The sequence below is a fragment of the Labrus mixtus genome, chromosome 14, assembly GCF_963584025.1.
Source record: "Labrus mixtus chromosome 14, fLabMix1.1, whole genome shotgun sequence".
Classification (NCBI taxonomy): domain Eukaryota; kingdom Metazoa; phylum Chordata; class Actinopteri; order Labriformes; family Labridae; genus Labrus; species Labrus mixtus.
Window position 1 is genome coordinate 12,046,069 of NC_083625.1, and position 12,709 is coordinate 12,058,777.

The 12,709-nt window shown below is 37.7% G+C and overlaps 1 protein-coding gene across 3 annotated transcripts in view; it reads right to left on the reverse strand.

Annotated features, from left to right (window-relative positions):
- fnip1 (folliculin interacting protein 1) overlaps positions 1-12,709 on the reverse strand; it is a 40,574-nt gene that overhangs the window by 22,078 nt on the left and 5,787 nt on the right. For 2 of the 3 annotated variants that reach the window (XM_061055096.1, XM_061055094.1), the window contains exons 2-6: positions 5,794-5,923; positions 1,929-2,066; positions 1,685-1,785; positions 1,354-1,428; positions 896-987 (exon numbers count right to left, since the gene is read on the reverse strand). In XM_061055096.1, coding sequence (XP_060911079.1) covers positions 896-987; positions 1,354-1,428; positions 1,685-1,785; positions 1,929-2,066; positions 5,794-5,923 — 536 coding nt within the window. Of the gene's footprint in view, positions 1-895; positions 988-1,353; positions 1,429-1,684; positions 1,786-1,928; positions 2,067-5,793; positions 5,924-9,031; positions 9,196-12,709 lie in introns of those variants that run through there. The other variant, XM_061055095.1, reaches the window with a different exon arrangement.

The following is a 12,709-nucleotide window of genomic DNA, read 5'->3' on the forward strand; positions in this document are numbered from 1 at the left end:
ACATCTGTTAGGTCATTTGGACAGACAATGAGACAGAAGACTGGCATCAGTCACCGAAAACACAACCAATCAAAACCAATAAATAACAACATTTTTAATGTATCTACAAATTTATTATTTTTGTGTTTTCTGTGAGGATGACGCAGAGACAGTATACATAAGCATTGAATTTGCCCACACTTCTTTAAAAACATCATTCTTTTAGGACCCTGTCATATTGTAAGTATCCTGTCTGTGTAAACAATTTTTGTATCCAGAAAACTGATACCATCTTTCACATAGAGTTGTAAGCACAATCATTGTGAGTTTCTGAAAAAGCAGAAGTTGACTCACAACAGCGCTATACTCTTTCGACTGTTTGATAGGATAAAGTTAGATTCTACATATTTACAGAGAAAACTTGCACTGTGTAGAAGTTCCAGCGGTTTGTGAAGTTATTGAAGGGGAGGAACAAGGAAGAGCTGTTGGCAGAGTCAGAGCCCAGATTTGAGTCAAACACAAGTGTTTAAATTCAGAAAGAGAGAATGAATAAAATCAGTTGCTTTCCTACATTTCTACCAAACAGATAGAGCCAATCAAAATATAACAATTCAAGTTGCACTTGATCTTATATTTAAAAGATTTTTTTTGTGTTACTCCAGTCAAGTTGTTCAGCAATTATTATTGTTTTGAAATATAAGCACTGACAATTGAGGGAACATAGGAAACTAAATAAAAGTGACTGAATATGATTGTGTATAAGCTTTAGATGTCCATAACTTCCCTAGTAGTTGTCTATGATAAGAATAATGAATTTAAAAAAGACTCCCACTTTTCTTTTTATCCATTTCACCACAAATTATAAGAAGAAATTGGGTTGAGGGTAGTTGTTGTAGCCCATGGTTTCCATGTTTACCTATGTTCCCAAGGAGACTGTTGGTCCCGGTGTTTTGATCAGGCCTCAGGGTGTTACTGTCCTGTCCAATGAACTCAAGACTGTCCTGTAACCTGTGAGGGATGACAATTGAGGTTAATAGTTAAATGAAATCGTTAAATGAAAAACAATGACACTGTACATACATAAATATTTATATTACTTTTTTTTTTTTTTTTATGTAATTTTAACAACAATAACAAAAGATAGTAGTAGTTAAAAATAAATAAGTAACAACCAAACACAGGGTTGGGGAAAAAAAAGACTGAAAGTGAGAAACATAGACAGGCAGGGTGACGGTGTCAGTGGTTGACATTTTGACCATAGTTGAGACAGACTGTAAGAGAAAGAAGAAAACATGTCTATGTGTAGAAGAAGCTGCTGTAGGAATCAGAGCATAAAGTGGGTGTGTAATTGTAGATAAGCATGTGAGTGCTTACGTGTTGAGACTGCCATACACACTGCCTCCCGTTCTGGCGGTGAAGACCTTACTCAGCATCAGCTGAGGTGGCGACCTGATATGACAATACAGGGACAAAGATCATCATGATGAGTGAATTTTGAGTGTCTGTTACATCTGACCCCATTTGAGTCTTTTTCTTCATCAATTACAACATTTGAGGTTTAAAAACTTTTGGGGGAGAAAATATCAAATCAAACTGGATTTTCTTTTTTGCTTTTACTATACAGCTATCCCCATACCAAATATTAAAACTTTAAAAAATGATTCTGATTAAGACCAGTATCAGCTGTCATCGCTATACTTCTTACCTGATCTGGTGGATTTTAAGTGTGGAACCTTTGTAGCTCATAGCCACAGAGCCAAACATCATTTCTCCAAGCATTACCACATCGGACGAACACCTTGAACCCTGAGAGGTGCACACATTTTTAAACACGAGTAGTGTGTGTATACCTGCTTATGCAGCTGTGAAAGTATGCTGCATATGCATTACTGTAAATCTATCCATGCAAGATATAGTTCAACGTTGCATGCAAGTTTCTGATGTGTTACCTGGAAGCGCAGGCCCTGCTCCTTGGTTTCCTTGGTTTCAGAGGCGCAGGAGGAGGAGCTGTCCAGGGAACTGCTGCTCCCTCCTGTAGGTCGGAGCTGGCAGCATTTCCCAAACATCTTCACCTGGCCTTCAGAGCTCTACAGGGTAAAAAAAAATAGGGTATTATACACCAAGTTTCTATAAACACAGACCCAATTTAATATGCAGAGGGTTCAAATTACAGCAAAATCAAAATAACTGAAAGTATTGCCTCTTCATTCATGCAGAAGTTAATTTGAAGAGCTTAACCTTATGGTGAAAGGTATTTTTTTTTTTTTGTTCACTGCCATTAAGGATACAAACATATTTATGCAGCTTCTGAAAACACACACATTGCAAAGTTGGTACACCAGCCACAATCAGCAGCAACAGCTAAACTTTTAAAGTTGCATTTCAGGTCGGCAATCACTTCTCCTCATAGATAATTTGTGAAAAAGATGTGCAACAATAAAGCAACATTATTTGAGCCTTTGTAGTTGTGTGCACAGCTACAATAGATGAAATCAGATATTTATTTGTTTTGTTTGTGAAACGTTTGGGTACTTTTAAGAGAAATGGTTCATTGATATGGCTGCAGATAATCCAATGAAGAGGCAGAAAGGTGTAGTTATGGAGACTTCACTAACATAAACATGAAAGAAAGCGACTAAGAGTACATGTCACACAAAAGTCACATTCCCCACATCATTTTAACAAGTCTGAAAAATATGGAGTGAATCTCTTGAAGTAAAACTCTAAATAAAGTAGATTGTTCAGGTTTAAAAAGGCGTAGAAACCTAACCCAGAAGCACTTGTGTAAACAGCAAACTAAAAGCAATGTGAGCTCAATCAGCCTGTGTCATGTGCCTTCTTAACTTGGCAGACTATGCAGGAGGAATGCATTTGGGAGGGCAGGGAGCAAAGGGGGAGTGGGGGAGTGTGTGTGTGTGTGCTTGTTTTAGCTAGGCTCGGGTAATGGCTCACTTGAAACCACTATTCCTGCCAATGTAAGGGAGAGGGAGAGAAAGAACAGGAAAACAGAAAGAGAAACAATGGCAAAGGGAGGATAGATTTGCTTCATTTTGCTTTGTAGAGAACATGTTTGTAGCTTGGTGTGTACATGTGTGTGTCGTGTGTATTCTTTTGCACAAAAATGCTTAAAGAGGGTTATTGTTACACACATGAAAACAAATGAAGCCAAACCAACTCTGAGCGAGTGTGTGTTTGTGTGTATACATGGGCGTGTGTGTCCGCTGCAGTGCAGTGTGAGGTGTGTACACAGAGGCCAGCAGCATGTGACTGGCAGTCATATGACTCTTTCGGGAACTCGTGAGCGAGAAGCACTGCAATCATCCCCTCCCTCCCTCCCTCCTGCTCTCTCTTTCTCCCTCCCTCCCCCACTTCAACCTCATCTCTCCATTTTCTGCAGTTTTCTTTCTTGCCTTTAGTAAATTTATTTCCCTCCTGGATCACATTCACATTCTTTTTTAGGCATTTAATTACTTAAACATTACCCAACTCCTTTTGTTCCTTAATCTAACTCCTTACAATCCCCTACCTGTCAATCCCCCTTTTCTCTACTCCTCATTCACCTGACCGTCTGCGTTGCTTATACCTGCTGATCACTCTCAAATAAACTGCCTTTTGTTGAAAAATTAAAAATTCCAAAACAAAATTTTAAAAAAGGCCATCATGTCATGTGATGCGATTCAAGTCAAACAGTGGCTCGCAAAGCAACGCTGCAGAATGCACCAAATAATATTGACATCAGCCCAGGCAACACACACGCACAGGACTCAGTCCTCTGACTGTACTGCTCTGTTTCATTATCTTGTGGCTTTTTAAGAAGCTACTTCAAAGAAATATCCCTGTTTAATAAACAAATATATACATTGCATTAACCTTTTTAATTGTTGTTCTATATCCTATGTGGATAGTGGCAAATAGACAATCCAATTTTCTTTTGAGGTTGTCATGAGACAACAGGAGTGTGTCCTTGTGTTTCTGTGTGATGGAGAGGCTAAGACCTTAAAGGTGAGATAAGGTGAGATAAGGTGAGGCATGTAAATTCTGGTCATTAAGAAAAAAACTGAGAGGTAAAAAGGGAGAGAGGTATCCTAAAGCGGCATAACAATGAAAAAGAGACGGTATATGAAGATAGTAGTTAGACAAAGGGATCAAGGTAACGAAAGAACAAGGAAGAAAGATAGAAAGAAAATAATTTTGTAGAGCCAAAAAGAAAATATAAGTGGGTAGATAGAGAGAGCACCTGAAAAGGCAGACAGGTACAGATAAAGATAGAAAGTGACTTAATAAATATTTCAGAGATAATATAGGAAATAGTCTGATAATTAGATCAATTTATGGAGAGACAGTAATTAGTATATGAAAAGAAAAACAGAAACATGTGAGAGACAGAGAGGGATGCAATGAGTGGATAAATTAGAGAGGATGATTTTGAAGGAAAGACAGACATATAGAGAAAGACACAGGGCAAGTGACACTGCTGTCATGTGAGGATGAAAGAATGCTGCTTACACACGGGCTGTCAGCTGAGGCTATTATTAAAGGAGATAAGAGCCCCAGAACAAACCGGTCTGGGTCAGGCATGTACACACAGAGGCGGTATGAAAATATTAGGCATGTTATTAAAAAATAACAAAATTGTGACTGTGCGTCATAGTTTGTTTGTAAAAACTCTGCTGGCCGGAGCAGCATGGGGCAAGCCAGTATCCAAGGAAGTCAGTCAAAAGACATAACTGTTAATGTTTGACAGGTATCATTGCACACATCCTTATTAAGACTGCTATACTGAAGTCAATAAAGACTTATGTCTCTTTGGCTGAAATGTTTTTTTGACAGTAGACCAACAACGAGTCTCATGCACTCATTGGCATGCAGTCATAGACTGCCTGTTTAACACGCTGTCAGAATGAAAAGATGATATACCCAAAGGTCCAATAGGGACAAGAGTTGGAAATTAGCAATAGCTATAAACTCTCTGTGCAGCACACAAGTTTCATGCTTTGTATCGAAAACTATGTCAAATTGGATCCTCCCTATTAAATCAGTTCAAATACCGTAATATCTGTCTTAAAGACAACCTTGCCCTCCAAAATCATTCATATGACTTTGTGGCATCCAATGAGACTGGACCATTCTGTTTCAAACCACAGAGAAAATAAAACTTTATAATCAAAAACCACTTATCAAAATGGTTGTTGCACATGAGCCTGTTTTTCTTTTTGAACAGATGTAATAAATAATCAATTCAAAGAATCCAAAGAACCTGTAGTATATTTCAATGTTTATTATTTTTAATAACAATACCATCCATCCATTTGATCCCTCTGTCAGACATCTTTCACTGTTTTGCAGTGAGATGTCCTGCATAATAAGCAGGATAAGGTGCAGCATGTGTCCTCTGAACATTCTGACACAGTCATATGACATTGCAGCATGTCACGCCTGTGAGGCTTGTGTTTTGTTTGTTTGTTTTATTGCTTGTGCCAGTCTCTAGTGTCGGCTTTGCTCTTTTTAAATGTCAGATTTCAAAGCCTTTTTACTTTCAACTTCGACCTGAGCTAAATACGCAAATGTATTTGAATAGGCGGATAAAAAGGCAGGATAGTAAAGAGTAAACAGAGTTAGCGTTACAGAAATGTGTGGTGCAATATTTGTTCTCATCCTTCCTTCTTATCAAGGGAATCTTTTGAGGTTTTATGCTTTTAAATAGTGACTGCAAATACTCTATTGCATTGGTTGACTGCTAGTATTAACTAACTTGGTACATGAATGGCATTTCTAAATGACAACAGCTTCACATAAAACAAACATGTGACTCACGGTTATGGGGGTTTCCTCCGTGCCCCTCTTCTTGGCATTGGAGTCGAAGAGGACATTTCTGCCGCGCCTCTCACAGTCCTGGTACACTATCAGTCTGATCTGACTGGGCTCCAGCTGGGGGACTGGCCAGCTGGATGGATAAGAAAGAAAGAGGTTATGGTTTAGTAGCTAAAGTTGTCTCAGTTATGTTCATGATCAATAGTATGGAAAAGCAATAACCTGCACACATTCTAGATTACACAAATACGACATTCAATATTAACTGTAGTTATTCAGTGAAACCTACTATACATTATTAAGTAAAAATAATTCACAAAAATATAGCTCTGTAGATATTAAAAACCAGAAGTGTAGATATATAGATATAAGAAATTGTAAGTGTACACATACAGGTATCTGAAAGCAAACTTGTTATTTGAGACATTTAACTGTGAATCTTAATAACAGCTTAGTTAAAACCCCTACAAGCACTGTCTTTAATGATACCAGAGATCCTAGTATCCATAAACTCCCAAGACTGTTTCTTACTGAAAAAATTATCAACAAGCCGTAGGATTTCTTTCTAAATAATGAGTTGGTGGGGGAAAAATGTAACAAAAATTTGATTGAAATAGCTGGATTATTGACATGTGTTTCCAGTCTATAAATCATATCAAAATACTGGAACTCGAAATGGGTCAATATAAGAGTGATATTGCATGTAAGACATTTTAAGCTGTCATGTACGTTAGTAATGTTGCAATTCTTTCTCTCAGTAAACAGTTAAGTAACCGTTAAGCAGTTTTGACTGCAGCTTCTTCTGTAAGACTGTTGCTAGGTAACCTGTTGTGTCATTCATCCTATTTCATCAATGCTGGTCATCTCAGTAATATTTTTGCATATTTACACCTCTCTAGGGTATCAACAGGCCTTCACAGAGCTCAGGCAACCCCTTTTAGCTAGTGGGGAATGCCGGTCCCCTGGTTGATTTATAAGGGGCTATAAAAATGACAGGGGATTGGACCGACAGATAGACAGTCGAGGATTTTGTGCCTGATCTGATGGATAGAGATGTGTCAGGCAGATGGACACAGAGTCTGACCTAAATATAGACTTTTATTGGGAGACAGGGAGCGTCCCTTAACCAAAGTGTTTACAGTAAATGGGTTTGTGGGGAGGGGTGGAAAAGGAACAGTTAAGTCCATGTCACTCTCCAACAAAATAACACACACAAGGCCAGATTTAGAAAACAGCATTTCAGTTGTACGTCAGTGAGCCTTGACAGGGCAGGGAATACCTGTCAGTGAAAGTTTGTTCGTGCATTACCATATGTGGGAGCTATTATTTACACAACATAGGTGTCAAAGTATGACCAGCATTCTTGGTAAAATGATTCAGTCTTCTTAAAATCCTAAAAGTTACACTGTATGGAAGATGTGCCTCCATGCAGGGATATAATTACATGCATTTTTTTACTTCAGTTTTAAGACGACTTTTAGATACAAATTGCTGAAGCCGCAAAGATTACTGGCAAGTTTTTGCTGTTTCCGGCTAATAAAATGGAACCTTTTTGTAAATTATTTGCTATTTTTCTTTGGCCTTTATGACAGCAGATGAAAAATCTTTGGGTTTGAATTGTTGATTGAACAAAGTGTTAGTAGCAGCCCTAAAAGTACAGATTCATGTCAAAATGTGTTGTAGCTGTTCTAGTGATGTTCTTTGACTTTCAGGGATCATTCAAAATAAAATAAAAACAGTGTCGATCACGTCACAAATACATGTTTACTTTTACCTATAATAAAAATAGCTTCGATTTAAATAGTGTCTTTGGAGGGACCCAATTATGCTTAACATCGAGGCAGAAAATGTAACCCCCTGTTTACCTGGCTGGTTGCAAAAAGGTGACAATGCATGCGCAGCCTGCACAATGAGCTCAAAATTGCATTGTATGGGGTCAGGTGAATATTCAGCTCCAAGTCTTGTGAGTAAGATTACAACTCAGCTGGTTGTTTTAGTCTATCACATGCCTCTTTCATTTGGACTACAGCCTTTAATAAGTGGGTTATTTAAACATTTACCTTTGCTTTTGTTTTTATGTAATCAGCCATTGTGCATTATTGCTTGTCTTGGTAAACACACATTTATACTATTGAGATGTCGTAATCTCAATATTTGCTGTTGTAATGCAATTTTAAATGAACAAAAGTTGATCAGATATGAGGGCAAAAGTTGCAAAAAAGAGATGTCTTTGTCTTCAGATCAGCCCAGACGACACCGGCATATTTTGACACCATGTTCACTGCTCCCTTTGTTTTAAATATAACAGAGACAAAACACAGAGTGAGAGATGTAAGTGAAAATCCAAATGCAAAATGCAATAATTAAAAACAGCAAGAAAGCCAGACCATTTTAAGGAATGGAAAAAGAAGGAGAAAATATTTCCACTTGCAAGATGAAGACAACAAATAAAAATGAGGTTCACTACAAGAGCAGGACCAGAGACAAAGAACAAAAGCCGAGAGCAACAAACAAAAACAAGATTGCTTAATGTGAAAATGAAGTTAACACTGAAGGACTATGGTGAGAAGTACAAAATTAAGCCTACATTTTTAGAGAAAAGATCAACAGCAAAACAAGAAAGACTTGAAATAAACATAAAAAGGGATTGAATGCAAGGCGAGGCAAAGGAGGAAGTATCCCATCGGTGAGCTTGTGACAGTCACAGCGCTGACAGAAGAGAGAGGGGAGTCATTCATAAAAGCAGCACATGACTGTTACATACTTGTACTGCGTTGACCTCGATTGTCTGAACCACAATTGACTTTAAAGTTCTCTGGCAAACAAATATAGGTATTTATTTCCTTGAAGAGCCCAACAAATAAATCCCCATGAACAGTTTTCATTACATTTTTAAAAGTGAGCCTCTTTGAAATGATTCACCAAGTCATCTTTCACAGGTATGGAACATACACACTCTGACCCAAAACTCCACCCACACACTCATTAATGTTCATTATATAACATTGACCTCAAATGATGGAATAAATCCCCATCTTCACCACACTGCCTGATTCTAAAAACATACAGACTCGTTCTCCCAATCTGCAAGTCTCGCCTAGCTGAAAACAGCCACAGGTTGACAACATACCACAAAAATTCAAACAAACAACAACAGACAAATAATGTTTTCCATCCTCAACCAAAAATACCATGCCCATTTGGATGCACACAAACCTGGTTAAACATTACCAACTCCTACCTGGGCATCATGGCGAGTCTGCCAGTCTTTCCCCAGCCCTCTCCCTCTCTATTCCTCTCTCTTCTCTCCTCTCTTAGCCAAAGCAGTCTAAGAATAGCGGTGAACTAAATTCACACAACAACATGAGACTGTCAGGTGATCGCAGGAGCACTGTGTGTGCTGGACAGTACAGAGGCAGCAACAGCAGTGAGCCCGGACTGCTGACTGCCCGAAAGTGCTGTGATAAGAGGGAGCAACAGTGGGGATTTGTTTGTGAGTCGATTCTTAATCCCGCTCTTTTTGTTCCTCTCTCCCTTGCGTTCCTGTGTATCTTCCTTTATCTTCCTCTCTTGAATAAACAAAGATAATATCTGTAAATGTAAAACCCTTCCTCTTAACAACTGCAAGAGCAGGGAAGGAAAATATGTTAAGGGAAAGCTTTCCAGAAGTTGATTACACTAACTCTTCCTTTACATAAAAATGGATTATGGTTAGAATATTGACACATGCCAGCTTAATGACATTTGTAGCAAAAGTAGCAAAGACAGTAGAAAGTCTAATATAACTCATACACCAAGAACATCAAGCAAAAATCCATGAGTCATTATTCAAATTTTTGAATTCTGGTGACTTCCAGTAAGTGACAAAGTCGAATGCTGCATCATTTCAACAGTACATGAGCCTTCATTCAATCATTTTACCATGAGGTTAAAAAGCATGAAAAAGAAAATGAGAAGGAATCATTTAATTCAAATTAGAAATTTGACATTTCACTCCCTAACTGAACTGGTTGCAACCTTAATGTTGATGCATTTTATTCTCTCTGCAAAAGAAGGACAATTCTAAGCTTCACTTGGTTGGAATTTATTCCAGTAAAGGTCACAACGGAGCAAAAAGGTTTTCTTGACTGACATCAGCCTACTTACTGACCTCAAAGAGCTCTCTCTCTCTCGCTGTCTCTCTCTCCTCTGCTACTGGAACATCTGTGAATGTTTGTATGTTTGTGTGTGCGCCTGTGTGGTGTGATTGTGTGTTAGTGTTTTTGAGAGACAGTTACATAAATATACCCTCAGTCCAAGCTGTCTGACGTTCTTCCAGCTGTTTAGGTTTCTGGTAAGTTCAACAGCTTATGAAAGCTGCAAACCTTATCAAAGTCTTATTATATATCCGCTTTTATGACAATGTATTATTTAAATTGTTCTGTAAACATCTAAATATGCATGTATACAGTAAAGAACTAATTATCAAGAATGCTTACTGATGTGCTTCTCCTGTTATTTTGTTTTGGTATTTAGATCAGTGGTCCTCAACTGGTGGGTCAGGGACCTGTTTTCAGTGGGTCGCAAATGTGTGTCTGGAAAAAAACTGTCAAAAAGACTGTGAAGCCCTTTTAAAACATGTGAGTTTTGTTTGGTGTTGTTTGAATATACTGACATTTATTAAAGCTATTCTTCTGCTGAAATGTTGTCCAAATGTAGCCTATTGAACATATTAGCTCATTTGTGGCAATCAGGCTACTTTCCCATGACAAGACTGAATCGTTTCTGTAAGATACTCATCACTGTAGTAACAGAGAAAGACAAACATCTTATCTCTTGAATCTCTCTACTCATAAGTCTGTACACTCTCAAAACACATACACTTAATATTTATTCTCACATATGCATGCGTGTCAATTTAAATTTTCTCATGTAGAGAATGCAGAAATTAGCACGAGTGCTAATGCTCTCAGAGTTCCTGTCCTATCTCTCCATTAAAAAGGCACAAAAGCCCCCAAAATCTTAAAATAAAAATAAAAATATGGATTAATTATATAACCCTAATCGAGGGATACTTTGTTGTAGTTTAAAGGTCCAAGTTTAAAAAAAATAATCAGTTTCTCTTCCTTCCTTTTCCTTGATTCTTTATTTTATACTTAGTATTAAGACTACCTGGAGGAGCTGGTCCACACAGCCTTTAAGCACCTGACTACTACATACCTGCCGGTTTCTGGTTGTGTAGCATTTGGGACTTCTGCATTCCAGCACTCACATGATTCTGACTAAGTAAAGATGCTGCAACACCCAGATGTTACTGCTCTCAACACATTTAAATGACAACAATCGATTAATTGAGCAGTCATGAGCAAGGTGTATATCAGATTAAATCATTCTATTTGCAGAGACAAAAGTCCAAGTATGGTAGTTGTAGGCAATAGACAAAAACAAGTGGTATTATTTAACATTGCAGAATCGTTTGGTTAACAAATAAAAAACAATATGTTTAGTTAAAGACAAACACCAAAAAGACAGAGAAAATATGTTAAGTAATATTAAACTGAAATTTTTAAGGTTTGGATTGAGAACTCCCTTTCTGATGTCATTCCCTTCATTGTGTCCTTTACAGCTCTTAAATATGGCTGAACAATAAAACATCATGATGCAGAATTGAGATAATAAAGATTATCAACTTTAGACATTTTTCCCTTAGTCAGTGATAGTCATGCAATGGCAAAGTCTCAAAGAAACTGATTTTTAAGGTGAACACGTTTTATTATCAGTGTTAATGTCTTTTCTTTTCTCTGCTTAAAACTTGCCTCAAGCTAGAAACTAGGTGAAAAAGGAACTCAGTAAAGACTAACTTTGTTAGCGCTGGCTTGGCTCGTTTGTGTGTTGGAGATGTTAGTTTGAAATTACTATAGTTTATATTTTGTAATAATCTTTTCCGAGAACATTCAAGCATCCCACCTAAAATGCTTGAAAAGACAACTTCAGCACAATGTTATTAAGCTACAGGTACTTGTAAAATGTATGGCTTGCATCAAAATTAGGTTGATACTATTCAAACTTGCAGCATTGTCAATCTATAAAATCAAAATACAACCCAAAAAACTTCATGATCTTAATAGCCTAGCCCTATCCTAAAACAAGTTATACCTAAATATCACATGTCTATCTTAAACCTTTGAACTGCCTGTATGTGTTATCTAATGCCTTTGTGTACAGCACCACTCATCTTCTGAATCAGCACCACATGACTGTCAGGGAGTGATGAGAGTGATGAGCATATGACTGTCTTCCAAAGAACCACGTTAACTTACCATTGAGCTAATCAGGAGGGCAGACAGCTATGTAGAAATCAGGATGTCAGTTTTGCTTTCAAAGTGAAAAGCATAAGGTGACCATAAGCATAAACGGTTAAATCCACAATGTGACCACTGCAACAAGTATTACACATGAAAATGTAGCTTTCCTTTCCTCCATTTGGTTATGAAAGGCACAGAAAATGTCATATGACAGACATGAATAATTGCTGAGCCTTAAAGCAAAGTGATTATACTGTCAGTCATCAGATCCTGCCTTTCTCCCACCTTCTCACTGTCATTTGTCTCTCCCTCCTTTCACATCTAGAGGCTGAAAGTAGGCTAATTAGGCGACTTTTTGGTTTGACTTTCACAATCCCAGCTGGCGGAGTTATCACACAGATGGACTTCTGTGGATGTCTAATGCAACTTCACAATCTCTAGACTGACGATCACTTTTTGATCACCTAAACAAGGTTTCATGTACAAGGTTTTTGAACACTTAAAATTATCTTCAAGCTTAAAGTAACATTTGGATGAACATGCAATATATCTTTTGATAGAGGTAATCCAAATCATCTTATCAAGCTTAGATGACATATTTTTAACCTGAACCCTAACAGTGAGAACAAATCAAA